Genomic DNA, 12,580 nt, shown 5'->3' with positions numbered 1-12,580 from the left:
CCAACAAGGGTTGGCAAACCCTCAAAGGCAAATAAAGTGTTTCAACCAATAACCGATGAGATGCATGTTTAGGAGAGTTTTAATTGCATGGGAGGGAGGGGGTAACCTGAATCTCGCCAGATGAATTTCGTTCCGCCTAGCTCCACTCATCCATCTGGGATCGATCCATTGGAGTGGTGCGTCATCTACATCTATGAAACTCCCGCCCTGCGTCTTGATTGGCTCTACCATACAATCTCATGCTGAAATCACTCTCAACGGAACCGATCCCAGATGGATCTGAGTGGAGCTAGGCAGAACGAAATTCATCTGGCGAGAGTCAGGTTAGGGAGGGGGAGGGAGTAGCGAGCTAGCTCTCTGTTTTGTTTGAACATCAAGAGAAGTGATGTATCCCCCCTATCCCCCCTGATACAACCTTTGAAGGACAAGTTCGCCATTTTACACTTAAAGCCCTGTTTTCAGATAGTTTATGATTAAATAGAACGTTTAAGATTGAAATTTGGACACATGCATCTGTCCTGAAATTTTCGGTTTCTGTGGTAGCACCCCCCACCTCCACAACGGCTGCATAGATGCACTGGAACAATCCTTCCTAAAACGCATTAAACTTTTGTTTACAAAGACGTGAAACTCACCAAGTGGTCAGGGGTGTTCACTGATATGCTCACACAAAAATCGCTGCAAACGATGCTTTCCAACAGGTGTTTTACCATTCGTTGTAAAACTCTGGAGCTATTTTTCAGACGACAGAGTTGGAAGAACTTGGGGTAAGGTTGACATTTTGTAACATAACGTTTGTTACAGGCGGAAAATGAACTTATTTGTTATGTCCATAACCTGTCATGTTCACATCATAAGCCTAACACTAACCTTAGCCTACATAAATAATTTGGCTACATGATTTTGTATGTTTACTATTTTTTTGGCTGTGGCACTTTCATGATGAAAACGTAAAGATTCACGTAGGCCATCATTCACTTTGTGCAAGTTCCAAGACATTTTAGCATTAGCCATGGACGTGACAATAATTTGGATAGCGTAGCCTACAATACCACAACTGCATAAGACTACAGAAAGAATACAAATAACCCCATATCCGTTTCCGGCGGCGGAGTAATACCATACCTCACAGCACATCCAATGCAAGTCAATAGAGTTGGACAAAACTACAATAAAACCTGTTGGAAAGCATCTTTTGCAGCGATTTTTGTGTGAGCATATCAGTGAACACCCTTGACCACTCGGTGAGTTTCACATCTTTGCAAAAGTTGAATGCGTTTTAGAAAGATTGTTCCAGTGCACCTATGCAGCCGTTGTGGAGGTGGCGGGTGCTACCACAGAAATCAAAAATTCTCAGGACAGCAGCATGTGTCCAAATTTAAATCTTAAACGTTCTATTTAATCATAAACTATCTGAAAACAGGGCATTAAGTGTAAAATAGCGAACTTGTCTTTTAATACTGATGATGCAATATCTTGTTAAATGTAGTTCTTTAGCAATAATCAATCTACTACATGTGTTATGTTACTGTAGATTGGTTGGTTGTGGTCTCACAGAGGAGTCCTGTGAGGTCCTAACATCTGTTCTTCAGTCAGAAACCTCCCCGTTGAAAGAGCTGGACCTGAGTTCTAATCCTCTGAGGGATTCTGGATTGAGGTTGCTGTCTGTTGGGCTGAGGCATACTAACTTCAAGCTGGAAACACTGAGGTTAGTGATGTGGTTACTATATGATGAGGTCAACAAAATAGTTACTGTAGCCGACCCAAGGGGGCAGGTGAATTTTCAGAAGTTGAACCACCCATGGAGCCGTGGTTATCAACTCTCTGCTAACCCCATAGAACGCCCATTCATTTGGGATTTTTTTGAAATCCTATAACTTCATATAACATATCCTGTGCCGACATTGTAGCTTCTGTATTATCTACATGAACAATAGAAGGCAAAACAGGCTCAACTACCTCGTACGTAACGTTGGGTTTCTGTAAGAAGAATAGTTAGCGTGTCCGGTTGTAGGGAAGCTAACTTTTGACGTAATTTGACGCAATTATGCCTGCGTCTTTCTGTCGCACCGTAGGGAAACAACCGTATTGTTTGGATAAGAAGCTAAGTCCTGCCAGCACGGAAACTCATGAACAAAGCTATGTAGCCTACAATACCATTTATGTTAAGGTAAAGCATTACATGGAGAGGTTTTCGATGGATTGACTGTAGCTCGAAAAAGTGGAAAGACGAAGGCTATAACTTTTTTGTTTTGTTTACCATGATTGTGTTTGAAGACGATCATGTCTGGTAGTTTCAACATTAACACTACTTGATATCACTTGTGAGGATGATATTAATAATAATACATCAATAAATCTTTAACTTTGAGAATTTGAAGGTGAAGGAAGTGTGAGAAGAATTTCTGTGTGAACCATCTATCATACGAGTTACAAGATTCAGTTGGATGGCTAACGTCACAAAGTTAAGTGAGAGTCTGCGCAGTACAATGGCGAGCCAACTGAAAAAAAATTTCAATTTGCGTCAGTGTCCTCCCATTGAAAACGACGGAGTCTGTTCGTCCATTTCTTTTACTGTCTATGAGCCGACCTAACGATGAGTCTCTTCATGACAGTGTGTTGCAATGCTGGTGCATGTGCTGTGATTCGACGGCTTGTCACCTGACCCACCTACCCCACAAGCCACACCGAGAACGTTTACGCATGTACATTGCTATCAGCATACTAAGCTTTAAAAATGAATGAGTTCGCAATAGTCACTGCTGTTTATGACCTGACGATCCATGGAAATGCTTTAAAAACGTGATCAGCCAACTTGCCTCACTTAAGACCCTTGGTATGGTGTTACAACGACGTGGAGTCACTTTTAGTTCACCGCGTAGCAACTTATTTGGGCGGCAGGGAGATTAACCCTCTAACCGCCCATGTCGCAATATTGCATGAATCATTACTGAATAAAACAGACGATAGACGCGAGTACAGTGTAAAATCTCATTTGTACTCTTGACCACTAGTTGGCAGACACCCAGAGCTTCGATTCAAGCTCAACCTTTTTTTTCAAAGTTTTCAGGAAGCTCGCGAAAACACGTGAGAAACACACGAAGAAGACGTGCATTTCCTCCATAACGCGGAAGCGATGCGGGCCATAGTTTTGCACAAATTGAAGCAGAAATACACCAAATGTTGAAAAAAAAAATCACGTGTGATTAAGTCTTGGATGTGTTATTCACCTATTCTTATTCTGAAGGAGAATATCTGCCTTTTGGAGAATATGATCGATCGTCTATTGACTGATAGTCACGGTGCGTCTGTGAATGGAGGTACGTCTTTGCGTCCTTGCGATTTTAGTGTCCACTAAGCATACCAAGCTTATTTCGACCCTCTGCCCAACATAGCTGGAGGTGCCAGTGGCAATAGTGATGATAGTGTCCGTAATGGACGTGGTATAGACAGCCGGGGTTGTAAAAATAGGGCTCTGAAGAACTACAAAGTCACCCGCGATATGGAACTGATTTGACCAGGCTACTTTATTGTATAGTAGCATAGGGTTTGTGATTATAGTAATAGTTTACTATTGTTGGTTTACATGTGACTGTATTCCTGTTCATTTGTTATGTCGGTGAAATGACAAAAAAAGAAAGTAAACTGTTTAAATATGTTCAACATCTAGTATTTACTGAAATGTGCATAATTCACGGTGGTTACCATCCAGTGACGTCATAATATGCAAATTAGATGAGTAAATTTACCCCCTTCATAAACTTCTGTTCATACTAAATGATTTTCACATTTACAGTAGGACTTTATCTCTGACCACTTGCAAGCCATGACCTTTTGAAATTTTGATGTACAAATCCAATTCATTCTTTTTAAACCCTGGCGGCTAAAGGGTTAAGCCGAGTTGTCAGACCAGTGTTCAGTTTTCTGTCAACTTCGCAGCTGAATAAACCTTAATGGGTAAGCAAGCATTTATTTATCCAATGTTTCATTGTGAAATTGTACTACATTAAATTCGGTCATGTTATAGTCTACGTACATCGAACTGTCGTCTGACTTTTGAACTTGTCGGGTCAGGGTTAGGGTGGAGTCATTTTAGTTACTACTTTTCCGAGGGCTGGCGTTCTGTCAAAATGTATGTAATCTTTGAACAGACTACCTGGTTATCTTCCTTAGACTTCGTAGATGTAGTTACTACAATTTGGAGTCCAAATTCAAAGTGTAAATATGGTTTAAATGTGTAAACAGGACGCTTCATCTGATGCTTAATGTATGTTAATGAATGCTACGATGTACATAGACTGTAAACATGCCCGAATTTAATGTAATACGATTTCACAATGAAACATTATCGTTAGATAAATAAATGCTTGCTTACTATTAAGGTGGAGCGACAAACTTGACAGAGAGCTGAACACGGTTGGTCTTGCTCAAAATGATCTCACACCGGACAGTTCAAACGTCGTCATGCGGTCAATCCACTACTTTTCAATCACCATGTCAAAATTTCCCAGTAAACCATACATCCATGACTTTTCAGTATCTTTTAGTGAACTATGTATTGATGCTCTATCGATTATGGCAATATAAACTATAAACCAATGTTGTTTCGATGTCTCTTTATCTATGCTCATGCTAGGGATGTTAACCGGTAGCCGTTTAACCGGTGGTTGACCGAATCAACTTTGACCGGTAAAAAAAACAAAAAAAAAAACACCATTTTTAAAGCTCCCGAATGCCAGCCAGCGTCTGTTATTACACTGCGCGCACACGTGTTATTGGTGTTGTATTGTATGGGGCGATATGATCACTCAATATCTAAAAATGATAAATGTGAGCATGAGCCGTCCCACGGTGGTATTTATTAAGCGCCATCACAGCACAGAGCAATGGCTCTGCCGCAGCAGAGCTCACGTAGCCATTCCGAAAACAGTTTATACCGGTTACTATAGTGACTATTTGTACGCCTTACATGACAGGTCCTGTCTGCGCAGCTAAACAAAAAAATCTTCACTGCTTGTTAGTGGCTGCGTGTTGACTATGGCATGATGATAATTGTAACAATGTAATGGCAAACAAAGACACGAAAGACTAACTTAGCATATGCCTACTTGTTGTGTTTTATTATTCATCTGTAAATGGCATGACGACAGGAACTTATTGCAAAGGATTTTGTGCAGCACGAGGCTGTTGGCAATCGGTAAGTTTTTTTACGAAGACGTTGGTTAATATACTTTCCTGTAACACCACCAAATGTAGCGTTCTCTGTTTGTGACTTTGTAACGTGAGCTTTTAATAGCCCGAGCTCGGTGCCGCGTTGCATGCAAGGTCGACGTTGTGCGTAATGTGTGCCTGTGCGTGGGTGCGCAGGGAAATCAATTATTTTTCTCCCCAAAACAAAACCCTTATTCCTCCACAAGTAGTGGACAATGATTGGGGAAAATGTATAATACAAAGGGCACGAACTAACATTGTGTGACGGGAGCCTAACCATTCTAAAATGGGGGGATAACTTGTTTCACGGGCAGAGAAAGACGCGCGACAGGACACGGGTATCATAAATGGCAGTTATAGAATTTTCGGTGACCGACTTTAACCGGTTAATGAGGCTCAGTGGCCGGTTAAGATTTTTTTTTAATTTCGCCATCCCTAGCTCATGCACTGTTGGGTTTTTGTCAGGATTGTAATGCTGATTCAATGTCTATTTACTAGTGCTGTCAAACGATTAAAATTTTTAATCACGATTAATCGCTGAATTCCTATAGTTAATCACGATTAATCGCATATTTTATCATATGATTAAAATTCTATTATTTTGCATTTCTGAACTTTCCAGGAGTCCATATTAACAATAAAGCAATTATTGTTTATCTTGATTGGGATTAAAATGAAAGCAAAGCAAGTTACTTTATTAACTGAACTTTAAGACATAGGTCTATTTGATTATTTCAAATCAAATTTCAAAAGATGTGCAGCAGACCTGAGGCAAAACAATATATTCTTCAGAAATATAGCTGATATAAACTGAAATAAATGCTACTGCAGAAGTGCATGCACAAAATGTAGGCCTACACACATTATAAAGGGCATAACAAACAGAAAATATATTCACACTATATTCATTATCTTTGAGTTCAGTTGAAAATAAGGAACTTTTCAACATGAGTGCATTGCCATTTTATAGGCCTACAGTCTATGGTGCACTGTCACTTGCCACACTCATCAACGCCGAAGTTTTTAACAGGCAAACACTGGATGAACAATGAATTTTATGGAGCAGCGACCAAATATAACTGAATTTACACGGCTGCAAAGTGCGATGCTGGTGTGCGGAGTTGTATTGAAAAGAATGGAATCTAATGTAAATGAATGTCGAAAGCAGAGTGCATCGCAAATAGTAGCAGCCAAAGAGGAATGTTGATAACAGAACAAGTAACGGTGAAAAAATCTTTGGCGGCACACAACTAATGCGTCAGCCTAGGCTACTACTCTTTGGCCGGCTCGTTAGCCCAACGGCGCATCATCATAAAGATACATTTGATCTGTATCACGCCCCATTTTAGCGGAAAACATGTTAACATTACATCATTGAAAGACAGCTAGTAATCACAGGTTGACGTTACATCTAGTTATTAATTCACAGGACATTCAATCATTTTACTAACATGGCAGTTATGAAGAATTGTGTTTATGTAACTTACTCATGTCGAAACGATGTACATTACCAACCTTACTCGTTTGCAATACTCCATGTAGGCTATTATACAAATTTAGCATGTACACTTACCATAATATCCCATGCAAAACGGTTAGCTTGCTAGCTAGCTAACTGTGGAACTTCAGTATAACATAGCCAATTATCTCACCTAGTTGTAGGAAACAGGCTACGTTCATATTACAAGTGATAGAATGAATGTGTGACTTATGTTTAGTTGATGTTATGACATGTAAAGTTAAGCTTGCTGAACTTAATTAGTCAGCCACGGGCAGTTTGACTGTGCCTATCGATACATTCGTGACACTCCTGTTAGTAAACTGGAGAGAGCAAAACATAGGAACATGGTCACATTCAGGGTAGGAATTTCACGGCGGCCACGACGGCCATGGCCGTCGTAGCCCCTTGCGTTGGCCGTGAGGCCCCTTTGAAAATCAGAGGTTTACAGGCCACGGTGGCCTTGGTGCCCCCTTCTTTCAATATTCTGCTTTGCGTCCTACTAATAGCGATTTTTATTTAGCCCGTGGCCTGTCAAAATAATCTTAGCATTCACAGTGCAAATTAATTTAGTCTTTTACGCAGTGGATTAAGTGACAGCGCAAGAAAGAAAGTGCGCCCAAATTCACCCATTCTCAGTTTAACTACTCGCGAAGTAGCCTATTCATCACACAGACATCACAAGTGTCACATGAAATAACTTTTTCTTAGCTTTTAAACAATGTTAGCCGATAATTGCTGTATTGAACGGTTCGCGAGAAAAGTAAATAATATAATTTAATTTAATCATACATTCTACTGAAGGTTTTGCGTCCCATGATCTCCCTACCCATTCATCTCGGTGGAATACTTTACGAACCCTTCTTTTAACACATGACAAACCATATATCAGAATAAACAGGAGACCTTACCGAACACAAAGGTGTAAAGCAGAACCCTGTACAGTTAGCCGTTCCAGAGTAATCCAGTTTTGAATTTGCAGTAAAGTTCGACATACATGGATGTCTCCAAATTTGGGCTTTACGTTTTAAAATGTGTTTAAATTGTTCCACATGATTTCATAACGGGCCAAATACAAAATAAATGTTACAAATATCGCCTAGATATTGGTAAATCAGAGGACAGCTGACTAAGAGTTTGTGAAAGTAGCCTTAATGATCACAAAATGCTAAGCATGCATCTAGGCTATTTGAGTTTCTTAAAGCTGAGCTGTTCAATAGATGATTTCATAACAGGCCAAATATAAAATAAATGTTATATATAGCCTAGATATCTGTAAATATTAGATGATCAGATGATTTACAGTTCTATGTAATATTTCATGTTTTTGTAATGTTTCATACAGTGATGCAGGTCTACTGCAGTGAATAGGCTAAATACAACTTTGATCATTTTTATAGCCTACTACTGTATAGTTAACTTTGGCCTTGGTGCCCTGACATGTGGCCTTTGTGCCCCCCACCAAATATGCCCAACTGAAGGCCAAGTGGCCTTGCCCCCAGAATGGTGAAATTCCAAGCCTGGTCACATTAATCCCATAAACACACAGATAACTCTTACACCAACCTTATTTTGTGCCTTTCATTCATGTTTGTTTCAAGATTAAGTAAGTTTACTATAAGCACGTTTCGCTCTCCACTTTGATGCAGCATAGATTTCCATTATATCAGTCATCTTCCCCCTAAAAGGGGGCGTGTATGCAGCACATACAACGTTCTGTTCCATTCCATTCGTCAGTGCGTATTGTTTAGTTTCCGGTCTGGCTAGATCGGTGTGGTGTTGTAGTTGTTCTAACGTTACTAGTTGTTGCAACAGCATGTGAAAAAACGACAAAGTTTGTTACACCAAAATGAACGTTAATCTCGCGATAAAAAAATTTCCGAAGGTTTCCGTTAACGCCGTTAATAACGCGTTTAACTGACAGCACTACTATTTACCATTGAGATTTCAATCTCAACCAAAATGATGATTTGGATGGAAAATCAACATCATATTTCCCATGTTAAACATGGCAAGGTAGCCTGTGCCTAAAAGCTTAAAGTATTCTTGTTGTGTGATAAGGAGATACATGATTGAAGGTGTAGCCTAGGCCTTTGTTAGCGCGTCAGACTTCCAATCGTATGCTGAGTGTGCGAGTTCAATTCCTTCAAGTGTAATTTTTGTAGGCTAATCTTGTCCATTGTCATTTCAACAGTGGAAACCAGGTTTAGTTATGTTTTTGTGTGTAGTTATGAACACAAATAAAGTGAACATTTTCGTACAAACTCAGATTTCTTTAGGCTACTGAAAAGTAGCAGCCTATCCTATAGGCTCAATGTAAAGTTATGTGTGGTTAACATATCGGATGTCACTTCTACAAGTAGCCTACCCCAAGCATATTTGAACCTTTTTGAGGTCTTTAGTTATTTAATCAGGCTACTCACAAAAGAAGCAAAAGAAACTTGACCGAGGTTGACCAAGGACCTCCGAAGCCCACATTGTGACATAGTAAAGGGGGAGGGGCTTGGGATCGGTCAATTTATCTACATCATACCTTGCACTGCGTCTTTTAGGTGTGTGTTTGTGTGTGTGTGTGTGTGGTGGGGGTGTCATAGTGTGCATGTGAATGATCCCTGCATTTTTGGTGAAAGATCTCTTGATTTTTTTAATTTATCAGGGCTGTGTAGACAATATATCTTCAATTTATTTATGTTATCTTTTGTTGTGTTCTTATGCAGGGTTGCTGACTGTAAGCTCACAGATAAATTGTGTGAGATTGTGGCTTCAATTCTACATTCACCAAACTCCCTGCTACATCTGAACTTCAGTAACAATGACCTGGGGGATTCTGGAGTCCAGCTTCTCTCTAAGGGACTGTCAAGTTCCAACAGCATACTGCAGATACTAAGGTTGGAATAAGGCCATGCATGCATTTCCTCATATTGTTTTATTTGTTTGTTTAATTAAGCAAATATTGGCAGATATCATTGTTAGGACAATGTGCCATTCATTACATTCCAACAATCCCTATGTGATGATGTTAAGCGATGGTAAAAAAAAAGAAAATAATATATACATATATTTGGTATTTTCTATATGTAGCTACTGCTGTGCGTAATAATTTCAGCATTTTCTCAATGTTATATAACATTTTAGAGGACTAACAGGCTAGAGTAGGCGCCCTATCTGATAAGATTCCATTCCAGTGGGGGCGCCATGAGCGCTGAGCGAGCAGGTAGGCCTACGAGTAGTGAGTTGAGTTGCCGTCTATGGAAAAAGATGGATACAGCAAAAAAAGCTGTCGGCGTCTAATAATAGAAAAAGAAAGAGGGTAAAGGAGATAGCATGTCAAGGGATGTGATAGCAGTTAAATAAGTGGACGGTGAAAGACAACAGGAAGGATTTAAAGTGATGATGTCTGTGCTTGGAGGCTTGCAAATATTCATGTTAAGAGACTAACTAGCATTTGTTAAGCATATGCCGATTGAAACATAGCCTATTCCATTCAGATAGCTAGGTGGCTACTATGCTCATACTGCACTTTTAATGGCAAACTGATAACAGAAATGTCACACTAGCAACAACTCATTACATGTTTCCATATCCTAACAATGAAGGCTCCTTGTAATAATTTAATATTGTGTTGTCAATATTGTTGTCAATGTGGCGCAAACAAATACAAGTTCGGTATTTTACACTTAAAGCCCTGTTTTCAGATAGTTTATGATTAAATAGAACGTTTAAGGACACATGCTGCTGTCCTGAGAATTTTCGGTTTCTGTGGTAGCGCCCCCCCTCCTCCAGAACGCTGCATAGGTGCACTGGAAGAATCCTTCCTAAAACGCATTAAACTTTCGTTTACAAAGACGTGAAACTTACGGTCAGTAAGGTGTCAGGGGTGTTCACTGATATGCTCACACAAAAATCGCTGCAAAAGATTCTTTCCAACAGGTTTTATCGTAGTTTTTGTCCAACTCCATTGACTTGTATTGGATGTGCTGTGAGGTACGGGTATTACTCCGCTGCCGGAAACGGATATGGGGTTGTTTGTATTCTTTCTGTAGTCTTATGCAGTCGCGGTATTGTAGGCTACTACGCTATCCAAATTATTGTCACGTCCAACCATGGCTAATGCTAAAATGTCTTGGAACTTGCACAATGTGAATGATAACATAATGATGTTGGTAGGCTTTCATCATGAAAGTTCCACAGCCAAAAAAATAGTAAACGTACAAAATCATGTAGCCAAATTATTCATGTAGGCTAGGCTTATGATGTGAACATGACAGGTTATGGACATAACAAATAAGTTAATTTTCCGCCTGTTACAAACGTTACGTTACAAAATGTCAACCTTACCCCAAGTTCTTCCAACTCTGTTGTCCCAGGAGGTAATGTGGGAACCGCTGTATTTCTCTGGCGAAAGAGCTTTTTGGGCGATTTCTTTCGACCTCCAGCGAAGTTCAGTAAAATGCAGACCGCAGAGACACGGTGATCAGCTTTCTGCAGATTCTCAACAGGTGTGCTCACATCCAACACCAGAAATTCCAGCCACAACTTTAGCCTTTCTGGATCGTTGAAAGGAACTTTTTTGCTACGAATTTTCCCGCAATTCGGAACTGCACAAAATTGCCTCATTTTTAGCTGTCTGTTGCAAAATACTTCAACAGCGATCTTATGCTTCTTCTGTTTTTTTTATTTTTTATTTATGCAATAACAGTACATACAAAAATTGAGACTAGAGACAGTAAAACACAGACATAAAGGAAAACATCAACAAAAATAAATAAACAAATAAAAAAAAAATAATAATAATATTATAAGAGAAAATAAATACAAAACATAATACAAATCATATGTTATGATTACAATGAGAGGAAGAGATCAGTCTTTCCACACTGTGTGAAGGACACATAGGAGTCTGTCGTTTTTTTTGTTGTCTTTAACCACTCTGAGTGAACTGATGAGCAGGTTTACTTCTGCCTTAAAGGCACAAAAGGAAGGTCGTGCCTTCTGCCATTTTTGTTTATGGAGAAAAAATTTAGAGTGCAAAATAAGGAAGTTTACAACATATTCAAGTGAGCTGTTATCAGGGTTTTCATAATAAAACAAAACATCTTTAATAGATAGAGAGTAGGAGTCAAAAAGATGCCTGGATAAGTTGTTGATAAACAATGTGGTTTCCTTACAATAAAAAAAAAGGTGTTGCAGTGTTTCATCCTCATTACCACAAAAAGAACAAATAGCACTGACATCTGCATATTTAGCTATGCTAACATTCACTGGATATATCTTATGAAGAAGTGAACTTCCTTAATTTTATTAGTGATACAATATTTATAAGGTAACAGCCAAGCTTTATGCCAGTTGATGTCCTGAACAACAGATTGCCAATAGAACTTGCCCCTTGGTGTAATTCTATTTTTAACCTGAAGGACCTTGCGAACATGTTTATTACTAAACTTTCTGTCCATTATATCTATCCCATTCAAAACTAGCTTATGTTGTATTATATCATCTCCTCCAAAAGATAGATGATTCTTTATCAATTGGATTAATCCTTTTGGAATAGCCTTTATAAGCAAGCTAAATTCCCTAAACGGGACGGGGAAGTTATGACGTGACATAAATTGTTCATAAGTCAGAATTGCACCAGACCTGTCAAATAAAGAGATAACATTGTAAATTCCATGATCATACCATTTAGAGAAAAATACGGACTTGTTTTTAATCAGAATGTTAGCATTACTTCTGCTTCTTCTGTGTATTCAATGAAATGCCAGTGGTTTGCTTGTAATTGGCAAGACGGTGTAAGGTGCATTATTGCCACCAACTGGGCTGGAGTGTCTATTATTCAAGCTCTCAATGGAAGAATGTACGGGTGTGAGGCGT

The 12,580-nt window shown here is 39.2% G+C and overlaps 2 protein-coding genes across 2 annotated transcripts in view; both read left to right on the top strand.

Moving 5' to 3' along the window:
- Positions 1–12,580, top strand: part of LOC143122144 (NACHT, LRR and PYD domains-containing protein 3-like) — a 235,363-nt gene that overhangs the window by 116,000 nt on the left and 106,783 nt on the right. The gene's annotated exons all lie outside the window — the stretch shown is intronic.
- The window catches only part of LOC143122161 (NACHT, LRR and PYD domains-containing protein 3-like), a 52,582-nt gene that overhangs the window by 18,905 nt on the left and 21,097 nt on the right, over positions 1–12,580 (top strand). Inside the window, exons 4-5 of the mRNA XM_076282996.1 lie at positions 1,535–1,708; positions 9,427–9,597. Coding sequence (XP_076139111.1) covers positions 1,535–1,708; positions 9,427–9,597 — 345 coding nt within the window. The remainder of the gene's footprint in view (positions 1–1,534; positions 1,709–9,426; positions 9,598–12,580) is intronic.

Source organism: Alosa pseudoharengus, unplaced genomic scaffold (assembly GCF_046254945.1).
Source record: "Alosa pseudoharengus isolate Yale_2024_CS ecotype anadromous, Long Island Sound unplaced genomic scaffold, YU_APseudo_1.1 YU_APseudo_1.1_scf_1, whole genome shotgun sequence".
NCBI lineage: Eukaryota > Metazoa > Chordata > Actinopteri > Clupeiformes > Clupeidae > Alosa > Alosa pseudoharengus.
The sequence above is the reverse complement of the archived record's forward strand: the minus strand, read 5'-3'. Positions and strand labels throughout refer to the sequence as shown.